We start from the raw sequence: 15,844 nt of genomic DNA, 5'->3' as shown, positions 1-15,844 counted from the left end.
ACCCACGCACACACGGGGAGGACGTGCAGACTCCACACAGACAGTGACCCAGCCGGGAATCGAACCTGGTACCCTGGAGCTGTGAAGCGATTGTGCTAGCCACAATGCTACCGTGCTGCCCCCAAAACTCCAGATAGTATCGGCTTAAACTGCTCAATCTCTCTTCATAATAAAGCCCTCATTTTAGGAATCAATCGAGTGAGTCTCCTCTGAACTTCCTCTACTGAAACTACATCTCTCCTCAAGTAAGGGGATCAAAACTGTGCACAACGTGCGTTCTCACCAATGCCTTTTACAGTTCCAGCAATACTCCCCTACTTTGATACTCTAATCCTTCAGGTATAAATGCCAAAATTCCATTTGCCTTCCTGATTACCGGCTAGTTTTCTGTAATTCATGCACAAGGACACTCAGAGTGAGGCAAAGCTCTCTAAACCCACCCCATATCTTCCCATTACCTGTTAACCTCGGGTGAAGCACCACATCAGCGAGAAGATTGACCATTGTCTCCAGACCCTTCACCTCTGCGGAAACTGCAAACATTGTGGTGTCCCTGAAAGAGGAAACACAGGTTTATCCTGAGCACTGGTGGCAAAGCTTCAACCCCCCCCCCCCCCCCTCCCTCTCCCCCACCGACGGTGCTGAAAATATCCATCACAATACTGGATTTTAATCTGATTACAGCAGCTACATCATGAATGAGAGACCAGATTGCCCCCATTCCTCAGAAACCTTTTCTGGAGGATTCCCCTCTCCCGCCACCCCCACCGCTCGCCAACAGAAGCACTCACCCTCTGCCATCCACTCCCATTGCCAGTGCTGCATCGCCAGCCTCCTGACCAATCTCCTACCTCCCAGCACAAGGTCTGTAAGGATCGGGGGGCGAGGGGATGAAAGATGCTCTATCCTGCTGCTATTCCCATCACCTGTTCCTTCCGATATTCCAGGTACAGACGAAGGAGAGTGACTCTGAATGAACCTGGAGTATAGCATGGCAGATTCAAATGCCCGACCAAGACAGTCTCTTGTTAAACGACCTGCGCTACAGCGTCTCCTCAAATAATTCACCTCATCGCGCTACGCCTCACCCGGCAAAGCATACAGATCATTAGAGAATGGGGGAGCCATTGCATAAGTGTGTGAAATAAAGTGAGAGAAAGCAGGCAGAGGCAAGAGATAACAGATTAGTGAGATACACAGACTGGGACAGAGGTCAATGAGATATGCAGACTCTCTGTCCCAGTCTATAAATCTCACTATCCTATCCCCTCTCTCAATAGCCACATGTGCATGTTTTCCTGGAGAGATGTGATGAGACAGCCATTGAGTTGGCTGATTTCCACCCTCTTCCCTATATATATCCTATCTCCAACTATCTACTTCTTAGGCAGTTCCTTGGGATTGAAGCTGACTTGTGTCCACTCCAGTTTGGTGGGTTCGGAGATGGCTAATAACCCAATGCATGAGGAGCAGACCCTGCCACATGGGGATGGCAGGTGGGTTTGAAGGGTTGGGTAGATGAGGTTAGTGCGCTCCCTGCGACGCCTCGACGTCACCTCCGCAGCTTCAGCTGTTTGGTGTCTTTCCGGATGAACTTTTTCCATTTTGCTTCATTTACACCAACCCCAAGTCCCTCTGCACTCTGAAGTCAGCACAGGCCGGCACCTGGGATGAATGCACTTTGTAAACTGCACATACACAGCCAAGCTGTAACCCAGAAGGTACCACGCAGACCACTCACCAGCTGTCCCAATTCATACCACCCAAGACAAATGCAAAAGAACAAGCTGCCTGTACACAATGAAAAGATTTGCTGGCACCGTTGCAGTGATGTGGCCCTGGTGTCACTGAGGGAGCCGCTACTTGGGGCCTCACGGTAGCATGGTGGTTAGCATCAATGCTTCACAGCTCCAGGGTCCCAGGTTCGATTCACGGCTGGGTCACTGTCTGTGTGGAGTCTGCACGTCCTCCCCGTGTGTGCGTGGGTTTCCTCCGGGTGCTCCGGTTTCCTCCCACAGTCCAAAGATGTGCGGGTTAGGTGGATTGGCCATGCTAAATTGCCCGTAGTGTAAGGTTAATGGGGGGATTGTTGGGTTACGGGTATACGGGTTACGTGGGTTTAAGTGGGGTGATCATTGCTCGGCACAACATCGAGGGCCGAAGGGCCTGTTCTGTGCTGTACTGTTCTATGTTCTACTCGACCCAGATCTACAAGTTGTTTGAAAACGGTCACCTCAGCACACAGCCTGCCTACGTGAGCTCAGATTCCAAAGGAGCAGGGTTACAAAACAGTCAGTCCCTGTCACAGTTACCTGGAAGATTGGCAGTCACAGATTCCTCCATGTTTCTCCAGCGTGAGGAGGATTTCATCCTTGGAGCCAAATTGTGCAGTAGACTGGTGGCAAAAACACAGCCAGTTACAACTCTAAAAAGCTGCCATCTCATCCTTGACATTAAAGACGAGCCGACCAACTAACAAAGTCTTCCAAAGTCCTCAACGTTGTCATTCATCCTGAACACTGAGTGAGAGGGCACAGAAACTGACAGCGAGTCAGAAACTGGTCAGAGGGACAAGAACAGGAGGTGATGGATTAACAGCAATGCCCACTGTTGGGATTTAGCTGAAAGTAAACAACCCAGGCAAGGCCCAGATTGAACCACTGTCACTGTGGCAACAGTCGCAGGTTGGAAACGGGGAAAAGACAGAGTCAGCGTTCTCACGGCCGAGACAGCGTTCCCACGGCCCAGTCAGCGTTCTCACGACCAAGTCAGCGTCCCCACGGCCCGGTCAGCGTTCCCACGGTCCAGTCAGCGTCCCCACGGCCCGGTCAGCGTTCCCACGGCCGGGTCAGCGTTCCCACGGCCGGGTCAGCGTTCCCACGGCCCAGTCAGCGTTCTCACGGCCGAGACAGCGTTCCCACGGCCCAGTCAGCGTCCTCACGACCAAGTCAGCGTCCCCACGGCCCGGTCAGCGTCCCCACGGCCCGGTCAGCGTTCCCACGGCCCGGTCAGCGTTCCCACGGCCCGGTCAGCGTTCCCACGGCCCGGTCAGCGTTCCCACGGCCCGGTCAGCGTTCCCACGGCCCGGTCAGCGTTCCCACGGCCCGGTCAGCGTTCCCACGGCCCGGTCAGCGTTCCCACGGCCCAGTCAGCGTTCCCACGGCCCAGTCAGCGTTCCCACGGCCCAGTCAGCGTTCTCACGGCCAAGTCAGCGTTCCCACGGCCCAGTCAGCGTTCCCACGGCCCAGTCAGCGTTCCCACGGCCCAGTCAGCGTTCCCACGGCCCAGTCAGCGTTCCCACGGCCCAGTCAGCGTTCCCACGGCCCAGTCAGCGTTCCCACGGCCCAGTCAGCGTTCCCACGGCCCAGTCAGCGTTCCCACGGCCCAGTCAGCGTTCCCACGGCCGAGACAGCGTTCCCACGGCCCAGTCAGCGTTCCCACGGCCCAGTCAGCGTTCCCACGGCCCAGTCAGCGTTCCCCCGGCCCAGTCAGCGTTCCCACGGCCCAGTCAGCGTTCCCACGGCCCAGTCAGCGTTCCCACGGCCCAGTCAGCGTTCCACGGCCCAGTCAGCGTTCCCACGGCCCAGTCAGCGTTCCCACGGCCCAGTCAGCGTTCCCACGGCCCAGTCAGCGTTCCCACGGCCCAGTCAGCGTTCCCACGGCCCAGTCAGCGTTCCCACGGCCCAGTCAGCGTTCCCACGGCCCAGTCAGCGTTCCCACGGCCCAGTCAGCGTTCCCACGGCCCAGTCAGCGTTCCCACGGCCCAGTCAGCGTTCCCACGGCCCAGTCAGCGTTCCCACGGCCCAGTCAGCGTTCCCACGGCCCAGTCAGCGTTCCCACGGCCCAGTCAGCGTTCCCACGGCCCAGTCAGCGTTCCCACGGCCCAGTCAGCGTTCCCACGGCCCAGTCAGCGTTCCCACGGCCCAGTCAGCGTTCCCACGGCCCAGTCAGTGTTCCCACGGCCCAGTCAGCGTTCCCACGGCCCAGTCAGCGTTCCCACGGCCGAGACAGCGTTCCCACGGCCCAGTCAGCGTTCCCACGGCCCAGTCAGCGTTCCCACGGCCCAGTCAGCGTTCCCACGGCCCAGTCAGCGTTCCCACGGCCCAGTCAGCGTTCCCACGGCCCAGTCAGCGTTCCCACGGCCCAGTCAGCGTTCCCACGGCCCGGTCAGCGTTCCCACGACCGAGACAGCGTTCCCACGGCCCAGTCAGCGTTCCCACGGCCCAGTCAGCGTTCCCACGGCCCAGTCAGCGTTCCCACGGCCCAGTCAGCGTTCCCACGGCCGAGACAGCGTTCCCACGGCCGAGACAGCGTTCCCACGGCCGAGACAGCGTTCCCACGGCCCAGTCAGCGTTCCCACGGCCCAGTCAGCGTTCCCACGGCCCAGTCAGCATTCTCACCCCTGGTCACCATCGAGTATGAACACGATTATTTGGAATGAGAGATGAAACATCGAAAATTCTTAAAACTTCCTGACAGGGTCACAGACTCAGAATAAGGATCAACCATTTAGGACTGAGCTGAGGAGAAATTTATGAATTGTTGGAATTCTCTACCCAGAGAGCTGTGGGCACTGAGTGAGTTATTGAGTAAATTCAAAACAGATTTTAATGTACAAAGAGATATGGGGATAAAGCGGGAGGCTGACTCTGAGGTGGATCATCAACCACGATCTTGTTGAATGGCGGTGCAGGCTAGAAGGGTTGAATGGCCATCTTCTGCTCCTAATTCTTACGTAACAGCAATGTGTACGCATGCGCAGAATGCCTGGGCCAAGCTGACTGTCCAGTGTCACATGTAGGGAATATCCACGCACAGTCAAAGAATAACGCCATTCAGCCCATAATGACTCTGCTTTGTTTGAAAGATCGATCCTCAGTCCCATTGCCCTCTGATCTTCCCCCACAGCCCTGGAAATTTGTCCTTTTTCAGTATTTATCCAATTCCGTTTTGCCATTTCTGATTGAATCTGTTTCCACCGCCCTTTCTGCAGCACCTTCCGGATCATAACAACCCGCTGTGTAAAAACATTCTCATCTCCCCCCTGGTTCTTTGTTAACGGGGAGGCGGTGGCAATGGTATTGCCGATGTGAGGCAGCAGTGCTAACCACTGTGCCACCCACTAATGTCCTTTAGGGAAGGAAATCTGTTGTCCTTACCTGGTCTGCCCTACATGTGAATCCAGATACACAGCAATGCGGTTGACTCATAAAGTGCCCTTAGAGGGCAGCACGGTGGCACAGTGGGTTAGCGCTGTTGCCTCACGGCGCTGAGGTCCCAGGTCCGATCCCGGCTCTGGGTCACTGTCCGTGTGGAGTTTGCACATTCTCCCCGTGTCTGCGTGGGTCTCACCCCCACAACCCAAAAGATGTGCAGGGTAGGTGGATTGGCCACGCTAAATTGCCCCTTAATTGGAAAAAATTAATTGGGTACTCTAAATTTATAAAAAAAGAAAAAAAAACATAAATAGATAAATTTTTAAAATGCCCTTAGAGATGGGAAATAAATCCAGCGCCGTCCTCATCCCATGGACAAATAAAAGAGCCAAGTTCACTGGGTGAGGTGCGTCTACACTTTAGAAATCTGCCTGTGCTTTATGATTCCGGGTAAAAAGTGGAAAAAGTATTTAGTTACTTACAGAAAACGCCAGCTTTTCCAGAAAGTGGGAGATTCCGCTCGGATATTTGACCTCGTGCCTCGATCCAGCATTTACTAAAACTGAAGGACATCACTGTATTAATGAGACACTCGGAGCCAGCATCCCACCGAATGTGGAAATAAGAAAGCTCAAGACCCTGGACAGAGTTGAGAGATGATGTGGAGATGCCGGCGTTGGACTGGGGTGAGCACGGTAAGAAGTCTTACAACACCAGGTTAAAGTCCAACATGTTTGTGTCAAACACTAGCTTTCGGAGCACTGCTCCTTCCTCAGGTGAATGAAGAGGTATGATCCCGAAACATAGATATAGACAAAGTCAAAGATGCCAGACAATGCTTAGAATGCGAACATTAGCAGGTAATTAAATCTTTACAGATGCAGAGATAGGGGTAACCCCAGGTTAAAGAGATGTGAATTGTCTCAAGCCAGGACAGTTGGTAGGATTTTGCAAGCCCAGGCCAGATGGCCATCCAGGACACAGCTACCTGCTTGATGGGGACCCCCATCTACCACTTTAAAAATTCACTTGCTCCACCTCCGATGCACAGCAGCAGCCGTGTACACCATCTACAAAATGAACTGCAGGAACTCACTAAGGCTCCTTCAATAGCACCTTCCAAACCCGCAACCTTTTCTGTCGAGAAGGACAAGGAGAGGATCTACCTAAAGACTGTGGGCGCACCTACACCATATGGTCTGTGCAGTAATTCAAGAAAGCAGCTCACCATCACCTTCTCAAAGAGCAAAAAACACTGGGCTTACCAGCAAAACCAAATCAATTCAGAGAGAATGAATCACTCCACCCCTCAAATGTAGCAACCATTTTGCGTAAAGCATTCTGCGATTTGAAGAGAATTGTTCTTCACAACCATGACACCATAAGACATGGGAGCAGAAGTAGAGGATTTGGCCAATCGAGTCTACTCTGCCATTCATGGAGGTCATGGATAATGTGGTACAATCCTCAATTCCATTTTCCTCATCACCCTTGATTCCTTCACCTAGAAATCTCTCTCTGAACCTAGTGACCCTTCTCTGGACTGACTCCAGCACCTGTGTATCTTTCCTTAGATAAGGGAACGAAAACTGTTCCGTATTCCAGGTATTTACGAATTGTCCCTCCCTCTCCCTCCACACAGGCTGCCTGAGCTGATCAGTGCTTCTGACCCCCAAAGCTGACCCTTCGACCTCCCCCCGGCTGTCCCCCAGTCGCTGATGCTTGACCACCCCTCCCTGACACTGACGTCCAAACCCTCCTGGACATTGACCCCCGACCTCGGAACACTGAGCCCTCACACTGACAGCGACCATCCCCCCACGGACACTGGCCCCTCGCCCTCCCCGTGGACTGACCCCTCCCCCTGGACACTGACCCCTCCCCCTGGACACTGACCCATCCCCCTCCCCACGGACACTGACCCCTCCCCCCAGACACTGACCCCTCCCCCCGGACACTGACCCCTCCCCCCCGAACACTGACCCCTCCCCCTCCCCCTGGACACTGACACTGACCCCTACCCGTGGACACTGACCCCTACCCGTGGACACTGACCCCTCCTTGCGGACACTGACCCCTCCCCGTGGACACTGAACCCTCCCCGTGGACACTGAACCCTCCCCGCAGACACTGACCATCGACCCCCTCCCCCTGGACACTGACCCCTCCCCCGGACACTGACCCTCCCCCGGACAATGACCCCTCCCCGCGGACACTGACCCTCGACCCCCGCCACCCGGACACTGACCCTCGACCCCCACCCCCCGGACACTGACCCTCGACCCCCTCCCCCCCCCGGACACTGACCCTCGACCCCCTCCCCCCGACACTGACCCTCGACCCCCTCCCCCCGGACACTGACCCTCGACCCCCTCCCCCCGGACACTGACCCCTCCCCCCGGACACTGACCCTCGACCCCCTCCCCCCGGACACTGACCCTCGACTCTCTCCCCCCGGACACTGACCCCTCCCCCTCCCCCCGGTCACTGACCCTTCCCCCCGGACACTGACCTCCGACTGTGCAGAATTGGCCGAATTTGTCCTGCGAGGCCACCCGCAGCCCGTTGTCCAGAACCGAGATGCGGGTCTCGTATTTGTCGTGTCCGCTGCTCTTGGCGAACACGGGCCGGGGGAGGTTGGGCAGCGGCGAGGAGAGCGGCACCGCGGGGTAGCCGCAGCTGCTGAAGGGCCGCGACGCGGGGAGGCCGCACCTGCAACAGAGACACAGAGAGTCAGAACCGAGACCCCGGACCCGCCCCGAGACCCCGCGGACCCGCCGCTCCGCCGCCGATTCACCTCCGGATTTGGCTCCATCGCCTCAGCCTCGCCACGCGCGCCGCCATCTTGGATCCGAGGATTACTTCCGGTCCCCGCCCGGGGAACCCCTTCCGGGTCACCGACTCCGGCCACCGGATCAGCATGAACCCCAACCGTGAGTCCGTCAGACAGTGCGGCACTCCCTCAGTACTGACCCTCTGACAGTGCGGCACTCCCTCAGTACTGACCCTCTGACAGTGCGGCACTCCCTCAGTACTGACCCTCTGACAGTGCGGCACTCCCTCAGTACTGACCCTCTAACAGTGCGGCACTCCCTCAGTACTGACCCTCTGACAGTGCGGCACTCCCTCAGTACTGACCCTCTGACAGTGCGGCACTCCCTCAGTACTGACCCTCTAACAGTGCGGCACTCCCTCAGTACTGACCCTCTGACAGTGCGGCACTCCCTCAGTACTGACCCTCTGACAGTGCGGCACTCCCTCAGTACTGACCCTCTGACAGTGCGGCACTCCCTCAGTACTGACCCTCTGACAGTGCGGCACTCCCTCAGTACTGACCCTCTGACAGTGCAGCACTCCCTCAGTACTGACCCTCTGAGAGTGCAGCACTCCCTCAGTACTGACCCTCTGACAGTGCGGCACTCCCTCAGTACTGACCCTCTGACAGTGCAACACTCCCTCAGTACTGACCCTCTGACAGTGCGGCACTCCCTCAGTACTGACCCTCTGACAGTGCGGCACTCCCTCAGTACTGACCCTCTGACAGTGCAGCACCCCCTCAGTACTGACCCTCTGACAGTGCGGCACTCCCTCAGTACTGACCCTCTGTCAGTGCGGCACTCCCTCAATACTGACCCTCTGACAGTGCAGCACTCCCTCAGTACTGACCCTCTGACAGTGCAGCACTCCCTCAGTACTGACCCTCGGACAGTGCGGCACTCCCTCAGTACTGACCCTCTGACAGTGCGGCACTCCCTCAGTACTGACCCTCCCACAGTGCAGCACTCCCTCAGTACTGACCCTCTAACAGTGCAGCACTCCCTCAGTACTGACCCTCTGACAGTGCGGCACTCCCTCAGTACTGACCCTCTGACAGTACAGCACTCCCTCAGTACTGACCCTCTAACAGTGCAGCACTCCCTCAGTACTGACCCTCTGACAGTGCGGCACTCCCTCAGTACTGACCCTCTGACAGTGCGGCACTCCCCTCAGTACTGACCCTCTGACAGTGCGGCACTCCCTCAGTACTGACCCTCTGACAGTGCGGCACTCCCTCAGTACTGACTCTCTGACAGTGCAGCACTCCCTCAGTACTGACCCTCTGACAGTGCGGGACTCCCTCAGTACTGACCCTCTGACAGTGCTGCACTCCCTCAGTACTGACCCTCTGACAGTGCGGCACTCCCTCAGTACTGACCCTCTGACAGTGCAGCACTCCCTCAGTACTGACCCTCTGACAGTGCGGCACTCCCTCAGTACTGACCCTCTAACAGTGCGGCACTCCCTCAGTACTGACCCTCTGACAGTGCAGAGAGTGCTACCTGCTGAGTAGCAGCTTATGATAAATAATACGGCTTCTTTGTTCCTCGTGAGTGGGGATGGGACATTGCGCACTCTGGCGTGTAAGGGCCACTGGATGTGTTCCAGAGCAGAAGCTTCGGTTGATATTTTTTCCTCTCTCACTTCCAGGAACTGAGCATAAAACTAATTGTCCAACACTGTCCTGACCAAGATAGCTCATTCGGCTGAAGTTTATAATAGTTATTGTGCTGCATCATACGGTTTTCCTTTACTGCATCTAGGTGTAAAGGAAGAGGATGCTGATGAAACCAACCCCTTCTCCTTCAAGGAGTTTGTCAAGATCAAAAGTCAATCAACAGTAAAGGAGAAAATGGTGAAAAACCAGACCCACCAACAGCTGAAGGTGCTGTACACACATTCTCTCAGCTACAGTAACAATGTGCTTTAGACAGTGCCTTTAACTCCTATGCCCCTGGATGCAGAGACTGAGCGAGGACTTCTTATCCTGGGTTACAGGTTTTGTCATTTAACGTTTTTGAAAAAAAATCCAATGCGTGGTCAATCCAGCTACCATGACATCTGATTGGGTTGTGGGGAGCGAGACACGGGGAGAATGTGCAAACTCCACAAGGACGGCGAGGTGGGGATCGAACCCGGGTCCTCGGTGCCGTGATGAGGCAGCAGTGCTAACCACTGTGCCAACGTGCCGCCCCCTGGTTTTGCTATTTACGAATGAGATAGGGAGAAGTGTAGAAAGGGTAGTGAATCTTTGGCATTCTCCATCTCAGCGGGCTGCGGAAGCTCAATCATTCAAGATAGGGATCAATAGGGCAGCACGGTGGCACAGTGGTTAGCACTGCTGCCTCATGGCGCCGAGGTCCCAGGTTCAATCCCATCTCTGGGTGACTGTCTGTGTAGAGTTTGCACATTCTCCCCGTGTCTGCGTGGGTCTCGCCCCCACAACCCAAAGGATGTGCAGGGTAGGTGGATTTGCTACGCTAAATTGCCCCTTAATTGGAAAAAATGAATTGCGTACTCTAAATTTAAAAAAAAAAGATCGGGATTAATAGATTTTTTGGGTGTTGAGGGATTTGAGGGCTGCGGAGAGAAAGCACAGAGTGAAGTGACTGAAGAAATCATGATGTGGAGATGCCGGCGTTGGACTGGGGTGAGCACAGTAAGAAGTCTTACAACACCAGGTTAAAGTCCAACAGGTTTGTTTCAAACATGAGCTTTCGGAGCACGGCTCCTTCTTCAGGTGAAGAAGGAGCCGTGCTCCGAATGTTGTAAGACTTCTTACTGAAGAAATCATGATATTGAATGAGGCTTTAGGGACCCTGTTCTTTTGTGTTGTTGATGGTATAGCAGCATCGCTGCCAAGACCCGCACTTACTGCCGCTTCCTCATTGCTATTCAGATGGCCAGAGCTGTGCAGTGGGACTAATTGGAGAGATCTTTCAAAGAGCCAGCATGATGGGTTGAATGATACCCTGTGTAGTAAGATTCGATGATTCTAACATGTACTGTAATTATTAAAATTGTTGTCCCCATATTGTTTGTCTTGTGAAATGCATCAACAATGCCAACCATCCATTTTGATTTTTAACACCCCCATCTCTCATTCCCACAGAACCCTGCGGGAATTTCCTTTGAGTGCGGAGCTACTGCCCCTAAAGGACTGAGCTTGAGCCTGCATTTTCCGGAGCGTCATTTCCCAGATCTGAAGGCCCACAGCCCTTCATTGGAAGACGAGGACGATGACTGGAGTGAAACATACCAACCCGCCGTTATTGAGGCCGCCCACGAGTTCAGCTTCTCTGACACGCTTCGCGGTGTATCGTACCTGCCGCTAACCCTGAACCCTGCTGAGCTCCCACAGCAGGACAATGTCCAGTTCACACCGTCAGAGTGGCTCGTGGACGAGGAGGAGGAGGAGGGAGGGCCGGAGGAAGGAGAGGAGAAGGATTACATCTTCGGGGAAAAGACCTCACAACCCGGGGCCCCTTGCGACGAACCTGACCCTCCAAAAGATCATTTCGACCTGGTGGGGGAAGTCCTCTATCAAAGCCAGCTGCTGACCAATGAAAAGGCAAGTTCAAACAAAAGTAAAATACTGCAGGTGCGGGGAATCTGAAATAAAAAACAGAAAATGCTGGAAATACTCAGCGGGTGGGTCAGGTAGTGTCTGTGCAGAGAGAAACAGTTAGCGTTTCAGACCATTGACCTGTCAGAACTGGAAGAAGTTGCAGATGTGACAGGTTTGAAGCAAGTACCCAGTCAGGGAAAGAGAGGGGGAAGGAAGGAAAGAACAAAAGGTCAGTGAGAGTGGGGGAAGAGGAGTGATTGAATGGCAAACGGGATGATAAAGGAACAAAAGAAAGAATAACAAAGGATCAGTCCAGAGACGGTAGATAGCTTTACAGCAGAACAGTTATAACAATAAAACCTTATATTTATATAGCACCCATAACAGCAAGACATCCCTCGATGCTTCTCAGGGGTGACTCTCAAAAATAAAATTCCAGAAAGGTCTCCGTGAATTGGATAAACTGCAAATGTAGTTTAAATATAACAGAAAGACTGACTGAAAGCAGGGAACTAGAGGCCAGTTAGCCTAACATCTGTCATTGGGAACATATGAGAATTATTATTACCAAGATTTTGAAGCAAGACATTTAGAACCTCGTAATACTATTGGGCAGAGTCAACATGGGTTTGTGAAAGGGAAATGGAGTTTGACTAATTTATTGGAGTTCTTTGAGGATGTAGCAAGCAGGTGGATAACGGGGATCCTGTAGATGGAATGTATTTGGATTTTGATCAGGTGCTGCATAAAAGGTTCCTACACAGGAAAAGAGCTTGTGGTGTTGAGGGCGATATTATCAGCATGGGTCGAGGAATGGCTAACTCAGGAATCAGAGAGTTGGGATGAATGGCTAATTTAGGGGATTGTCACAGTAACTTCATTGCGGCGTTAATGTAAGCCTACTTGTGACAATAATAAAGATTATTATTATAATTTTCAGGATGACAAACTGTAACTAGTGGATCAGTGCTGGGGCTCAAGTATTTGCAATCTATATTAATAACTTGGATGAAGGGACCGACGGTATTGCAGCCAGATTTTGCTGAGGATATGAAGATAGGTAGGAAAGGAAGTTGTGAGGCGGACACAAAGGCATATTTTCTTTTATAAATTTAGATTACCCAATTATTTTTTTCCCAATTAAGGGGCAATTTAGCACGGCCAATCCACCTACCCTGCACATCTTTGGGTTGTGGGGGCTAAACCCACGCAGACACGGGGAGAATGTGCAAACTCCACACGGACAGTGACCCAGAGCCGGGATTTGAACCCGGGATCTCAGCGCCGTGAGGCAGCAGTGCTAACCACTGTGCCCCTAGACACAAAGGAATGTTGATATCTTAAATGAGTAGGCAAAGAAATTGGCAGCTGGATTATAACGGAAGATACGATGTTGCAGAAGATTAGAAAAGCAGAATATTATTCAAATGGGGAGAGGTTGCAGGATCCTGCAGTGCAGAGGGAGCTGGGTGTCCTTGTACATGAATCACAAGAAATCAATATGCAGTTACAGCAAGTAATCACAAGGCAAATGGAATATTGGCCTTTAGTTTAAGGGGAATGATAAAAGTGGGGGAATCTTGCTCGAACTGTACAGGGTGGAGTACGAACTGTACAGGAGGGAGATACTTGCATTGGAAGATTCACTCAGCTGATTCCTAGGATGAAGGGGTTTGTCGGATGAGGAAAGATTGTGCCGATATTCATTGGCGTTTAGAAAAGGTGTGTGTGTGTCGCAGTTTCTTTGAGGAACTGAATGGCCCCCTCCTGCTCCTGATGGTCTTAAATTTGGCACCAAGTTACTTGAGGAGAAATTAGGTTAGGGAGCCAAAAGCTTGGACAATGAGGTCGGCTTTTTGAAGAGGTCGGTTTGTTTCTAGCCTTTTCTCTTTGTCCAAACCTTTGGTCACCTGTGATACAGTAATATTTCTTAACTTGGTTTGATGATAAATCTCGTTCTAACACTTGTGGAAGCTCCTTGGGACATTTAACTGTGTTAAAGGCGTTATAGAAATGCAAGGGGTTCCTGTTAAGAAGCAATTAATTAGGAGGAAAGAGTAAGAGAGAGAGATAAAGCCGGAAAGTTTTAGGGAGGGAATTTCAGAGACCCAGGCAGCTGAAGGCTCGGCCACCAATGGTGGAGCGACGGGAATCGGGGGGGGGCGGGGGGGGGGCTCAAGAGGCCGGAATTGGAGGAGCGCAGATATTTCCAAGAGGTGCAGTAATGGACGGGATTACAGAAATAGGGAAGGGCGAGTTCCAGAGGGATTTGAAAACGAGGACGAGAAATTTAATATCAGAGTTTTTGCTGGATTGTAAGCCAGTGAGCACAGGGTGAAGAGGACTTGGTGTGAGTTAGGACATTTAACCACTGAGTTTTGTATTAGCTGAAGGTGGAAGATGTAAAATGGGCCGAGAGAGAGTTGGAGAGGGAGCCACGATTATCTCCAGCGATACTGGGCACAGGAATGGTTTGGTATCAACTCTCATTCCTCTTTCAGCTCCAAGAAGAAAATGCAAAGCTCCGAAAGCAAAATAAGGAAGCAATGCAACTAGTAAAAGTCCACATACAGAGGTACGAAGAGCTCAGATTATAGGAGATCGAACGGGTATGTGATTACATGAGAATCGGTGCTATAACATTTCAAAATCTTTCCTTTACCCCATGGTAAATGGGGGATAAAAAGAAAATCTTTGCTTTATATTATTCCTCACGCAGCCACCGGGTTTTCCAAACACTCTGCAGTCAGTGAAGTACTTTTGAAGGGTAATAACGGCTGTGATAAAGGAAATGGGCAGACAGATTTGCGCACAGCAAGATTCCGCAAGCAGCAAAATGATGATCACCAGATTTATTGATTTAAGGGATGAACAGTAACCAGAACACCGAGGAGGAACCTCCAGCTCTGATACAGAATAGTGGTGTGCAAACGTTTACATCCATCCGAGGAGGTAGATAGGGCTTTAGATTAGTGTCACATTTCAAAGACAATGGGGTCGCGTTCTCCATCCCGCCAGCCACAATGGTGCATGCTCAGCCTGGATCTCTCCCCTGAATCCCTGGAGTAGGTCTTCACCCCGGAACCTTCTGATTCAGGGATGGGAGTGCCACTAAGTGAGCGATGGCTGACACACTGTAATGTTCTTCGGGAACTGGCTTCCCTCTTCAGAACAAGCTCGATGAGACCTCCTTCAATTGGCCATCGCTCGAGCCAGTCCTGCCCTGGCCCGACATCCGTTCTTTCAGCCAAGGGAGCTTGGGATGGAAATGCAGTGCAGCCATCGAGCACCGAGCCTCAGTACTGCTGTACATTAAACGCTGTGGGTGCCAAGATTCTGAAATGTGCTCCGGTTTCCTCCCACAGTCCAAAGATGTTCTGGTTAGGTGGATTGGCCGTGCTAAATTTCCCTTTCGTGTCCGAAGGTTAGGTGGGGTTACGGAGTGGGCCTGGGTAACGTGCTCTCTCGGAGGGCCGGGTGCAGACTCGATGGGCTGAATGGCCTCCTCCTGTGCTTATAGGGATTCTGTGGTCATTGCCGATACTATTCTAAATTTATTTGATTAATTTCCCCGTGAGGGGCACAAAGAGAGTCAGAAACTGGAAACGGCTCAGCATTTGTAACACTGGATATCCGCTGGCCACTTCACTAGGACCAAGCGGCTGGAGGAGGCGCTGGTGAAAAGGAAACTCAAAGAGGAGAAGGAGACACGAGCGTTAGAATCAATGGTTCAGCAAGTGGAGGAGAATCTGCAGCTGATGACGGTGAGAGGGGTCCCAGTGGGCGTGTGTGTGTGTGTGTGTGGGGGGGGCTTGACCAACCCTTTCAGAAAGACGATGTTTGGCACAACTAACAACTGAATTGCAAAAGAAAAGTTAGGATTTTAAGGAAATAAACAATTGCTAATCAAAAGTGCATCAATGTTGTGGGTGGAATGGTGGCACTGTTGCTTCACATCTCCAGGGTTCCAGGTTCGATTCCCGGCTTGGGCCACTGTCTTTGCGGAGGCTGCACGTTCTCCCCGTGTGTGCCTGGGTTTCCTCCGGGTGCTCCGGTTTCCTCCCACAGTCCAAAGATGTGCGGGTTAGGTGAATTGGCTGTGATAAATTGGGTGGGGTTACTGGGTTATGGGGATAGGGTGGAGGTGTGGGCCTAGGTAGGGGACCCTTTCCAAGGGCTGGTGCAGACTCGATGGGCCGAATGGTCTCCGGCACTGTAAATTCTATGATTGTTACCATGGTAACGATGGGACGGTGCGGGCCAAGTCCAGTCGGTATGGCCTGGAGTCATGATGATTGGGGGG

At 52.9% G+C, this 15,844-nt stretch overlaps 2 protein-coding genes across 3 annotated transcripts in view; one reads left to right on the top strand and one right to left on the bottom strand.

Moving 5' to 3' along the window:
• The window catches only part of pmpca (peptidase, mitochondrial processing subunit alpha), a 30,950-nt gene extending 22,899 nt beyond the window's left edge, over positions 1-8,051 (bottom strand). The window contains exons 1-5 of one of the 2 annotated variants that reach the window (XM_038781834.1): positions 7,954-8,051; positions 7,669-7,868; positions 5,639-5,718; positions 2,313-2,395; positions 459-553 (exon numbers count right to left, since the gene is read on the bottom strand). In XM_038781834.1, the coding sequence (XP_038637762.1) occupies positions 459-553; positions 2,313-2,395; positions 5,639-5,718; positions 7,669-7,868; positions 7,954-8,000 (505 nt within the window). In that variant the 5' untranslated portion in view covers positions 8,001-8,051. The remainder of the gene's footprint in view (positions 1-458; positions 554-2,312; positions 2,396-5,638; positions 5,719-7,668; positions 7,869-7,953) is intronic. The other variant, XM_038781835.1, reaches the window with a different exon arrangement.
• entr1 (endosome associated trafficking regulator 1) lies at positions 8,014-15,575 on the top strand. The gene is made up of 5 exons (XM_038781836.1): positions 8,014-8,089; positions 9,737-9,858; positions 11,086-11,544; positions 14,043-14,116; positions 15,194-15,575. Exons 1-5 carry the CDS (start codon positions 8,077-8,079, stop codon positions 15,399-15,401), a joined length of 876 nt encoding a protein of 291 aa, XP_038637764.1. The 5' UTR covers positions 8,014-8,076; the 3' UTR covers positions 15,402-15,575.
• Positions 15,576-15,844: the final 269 nt, after the last annotated feature.

Source organism: Scyliorhinus canicula, chromosome 21 (genome assembly GCF_902713615.1).
Source record: "Scyliorhinus canicula chromosome 21, sScyCan1.1, whole genome shotgun sequence".
NCBI classification, from domain to species: Eukaryota; Metazoa; Chordata; class Chondrichthyes; order Carcharhiniformes; family Scyliorhinidae; genus Scyliorhinus; species Scyliorhinus canicula.
This window is presented reverse-complemented; position numbering and strand designations above follow the sequence as displayed.

Excerpts from the sequence above, each read along its gene's own strand:
- entr1 (XM_038781836.1), top strand. Across the intron at positions 9,859-11,085 it reads AGACCCACCAACAGCTGAAG|AACCCTGCGGGAATTTCCTT; the intron begins GTGCTGTACACA and ends TCATTCCCACAG. Across the intron at positions 11,545-14,042 it reads AGCTGCTGACCAATGAAAAG|CTCCAAGAAGAAAATGCAAA; the intron begins GCAAGTTCAAAC and ends TTCCTCTTTCAG.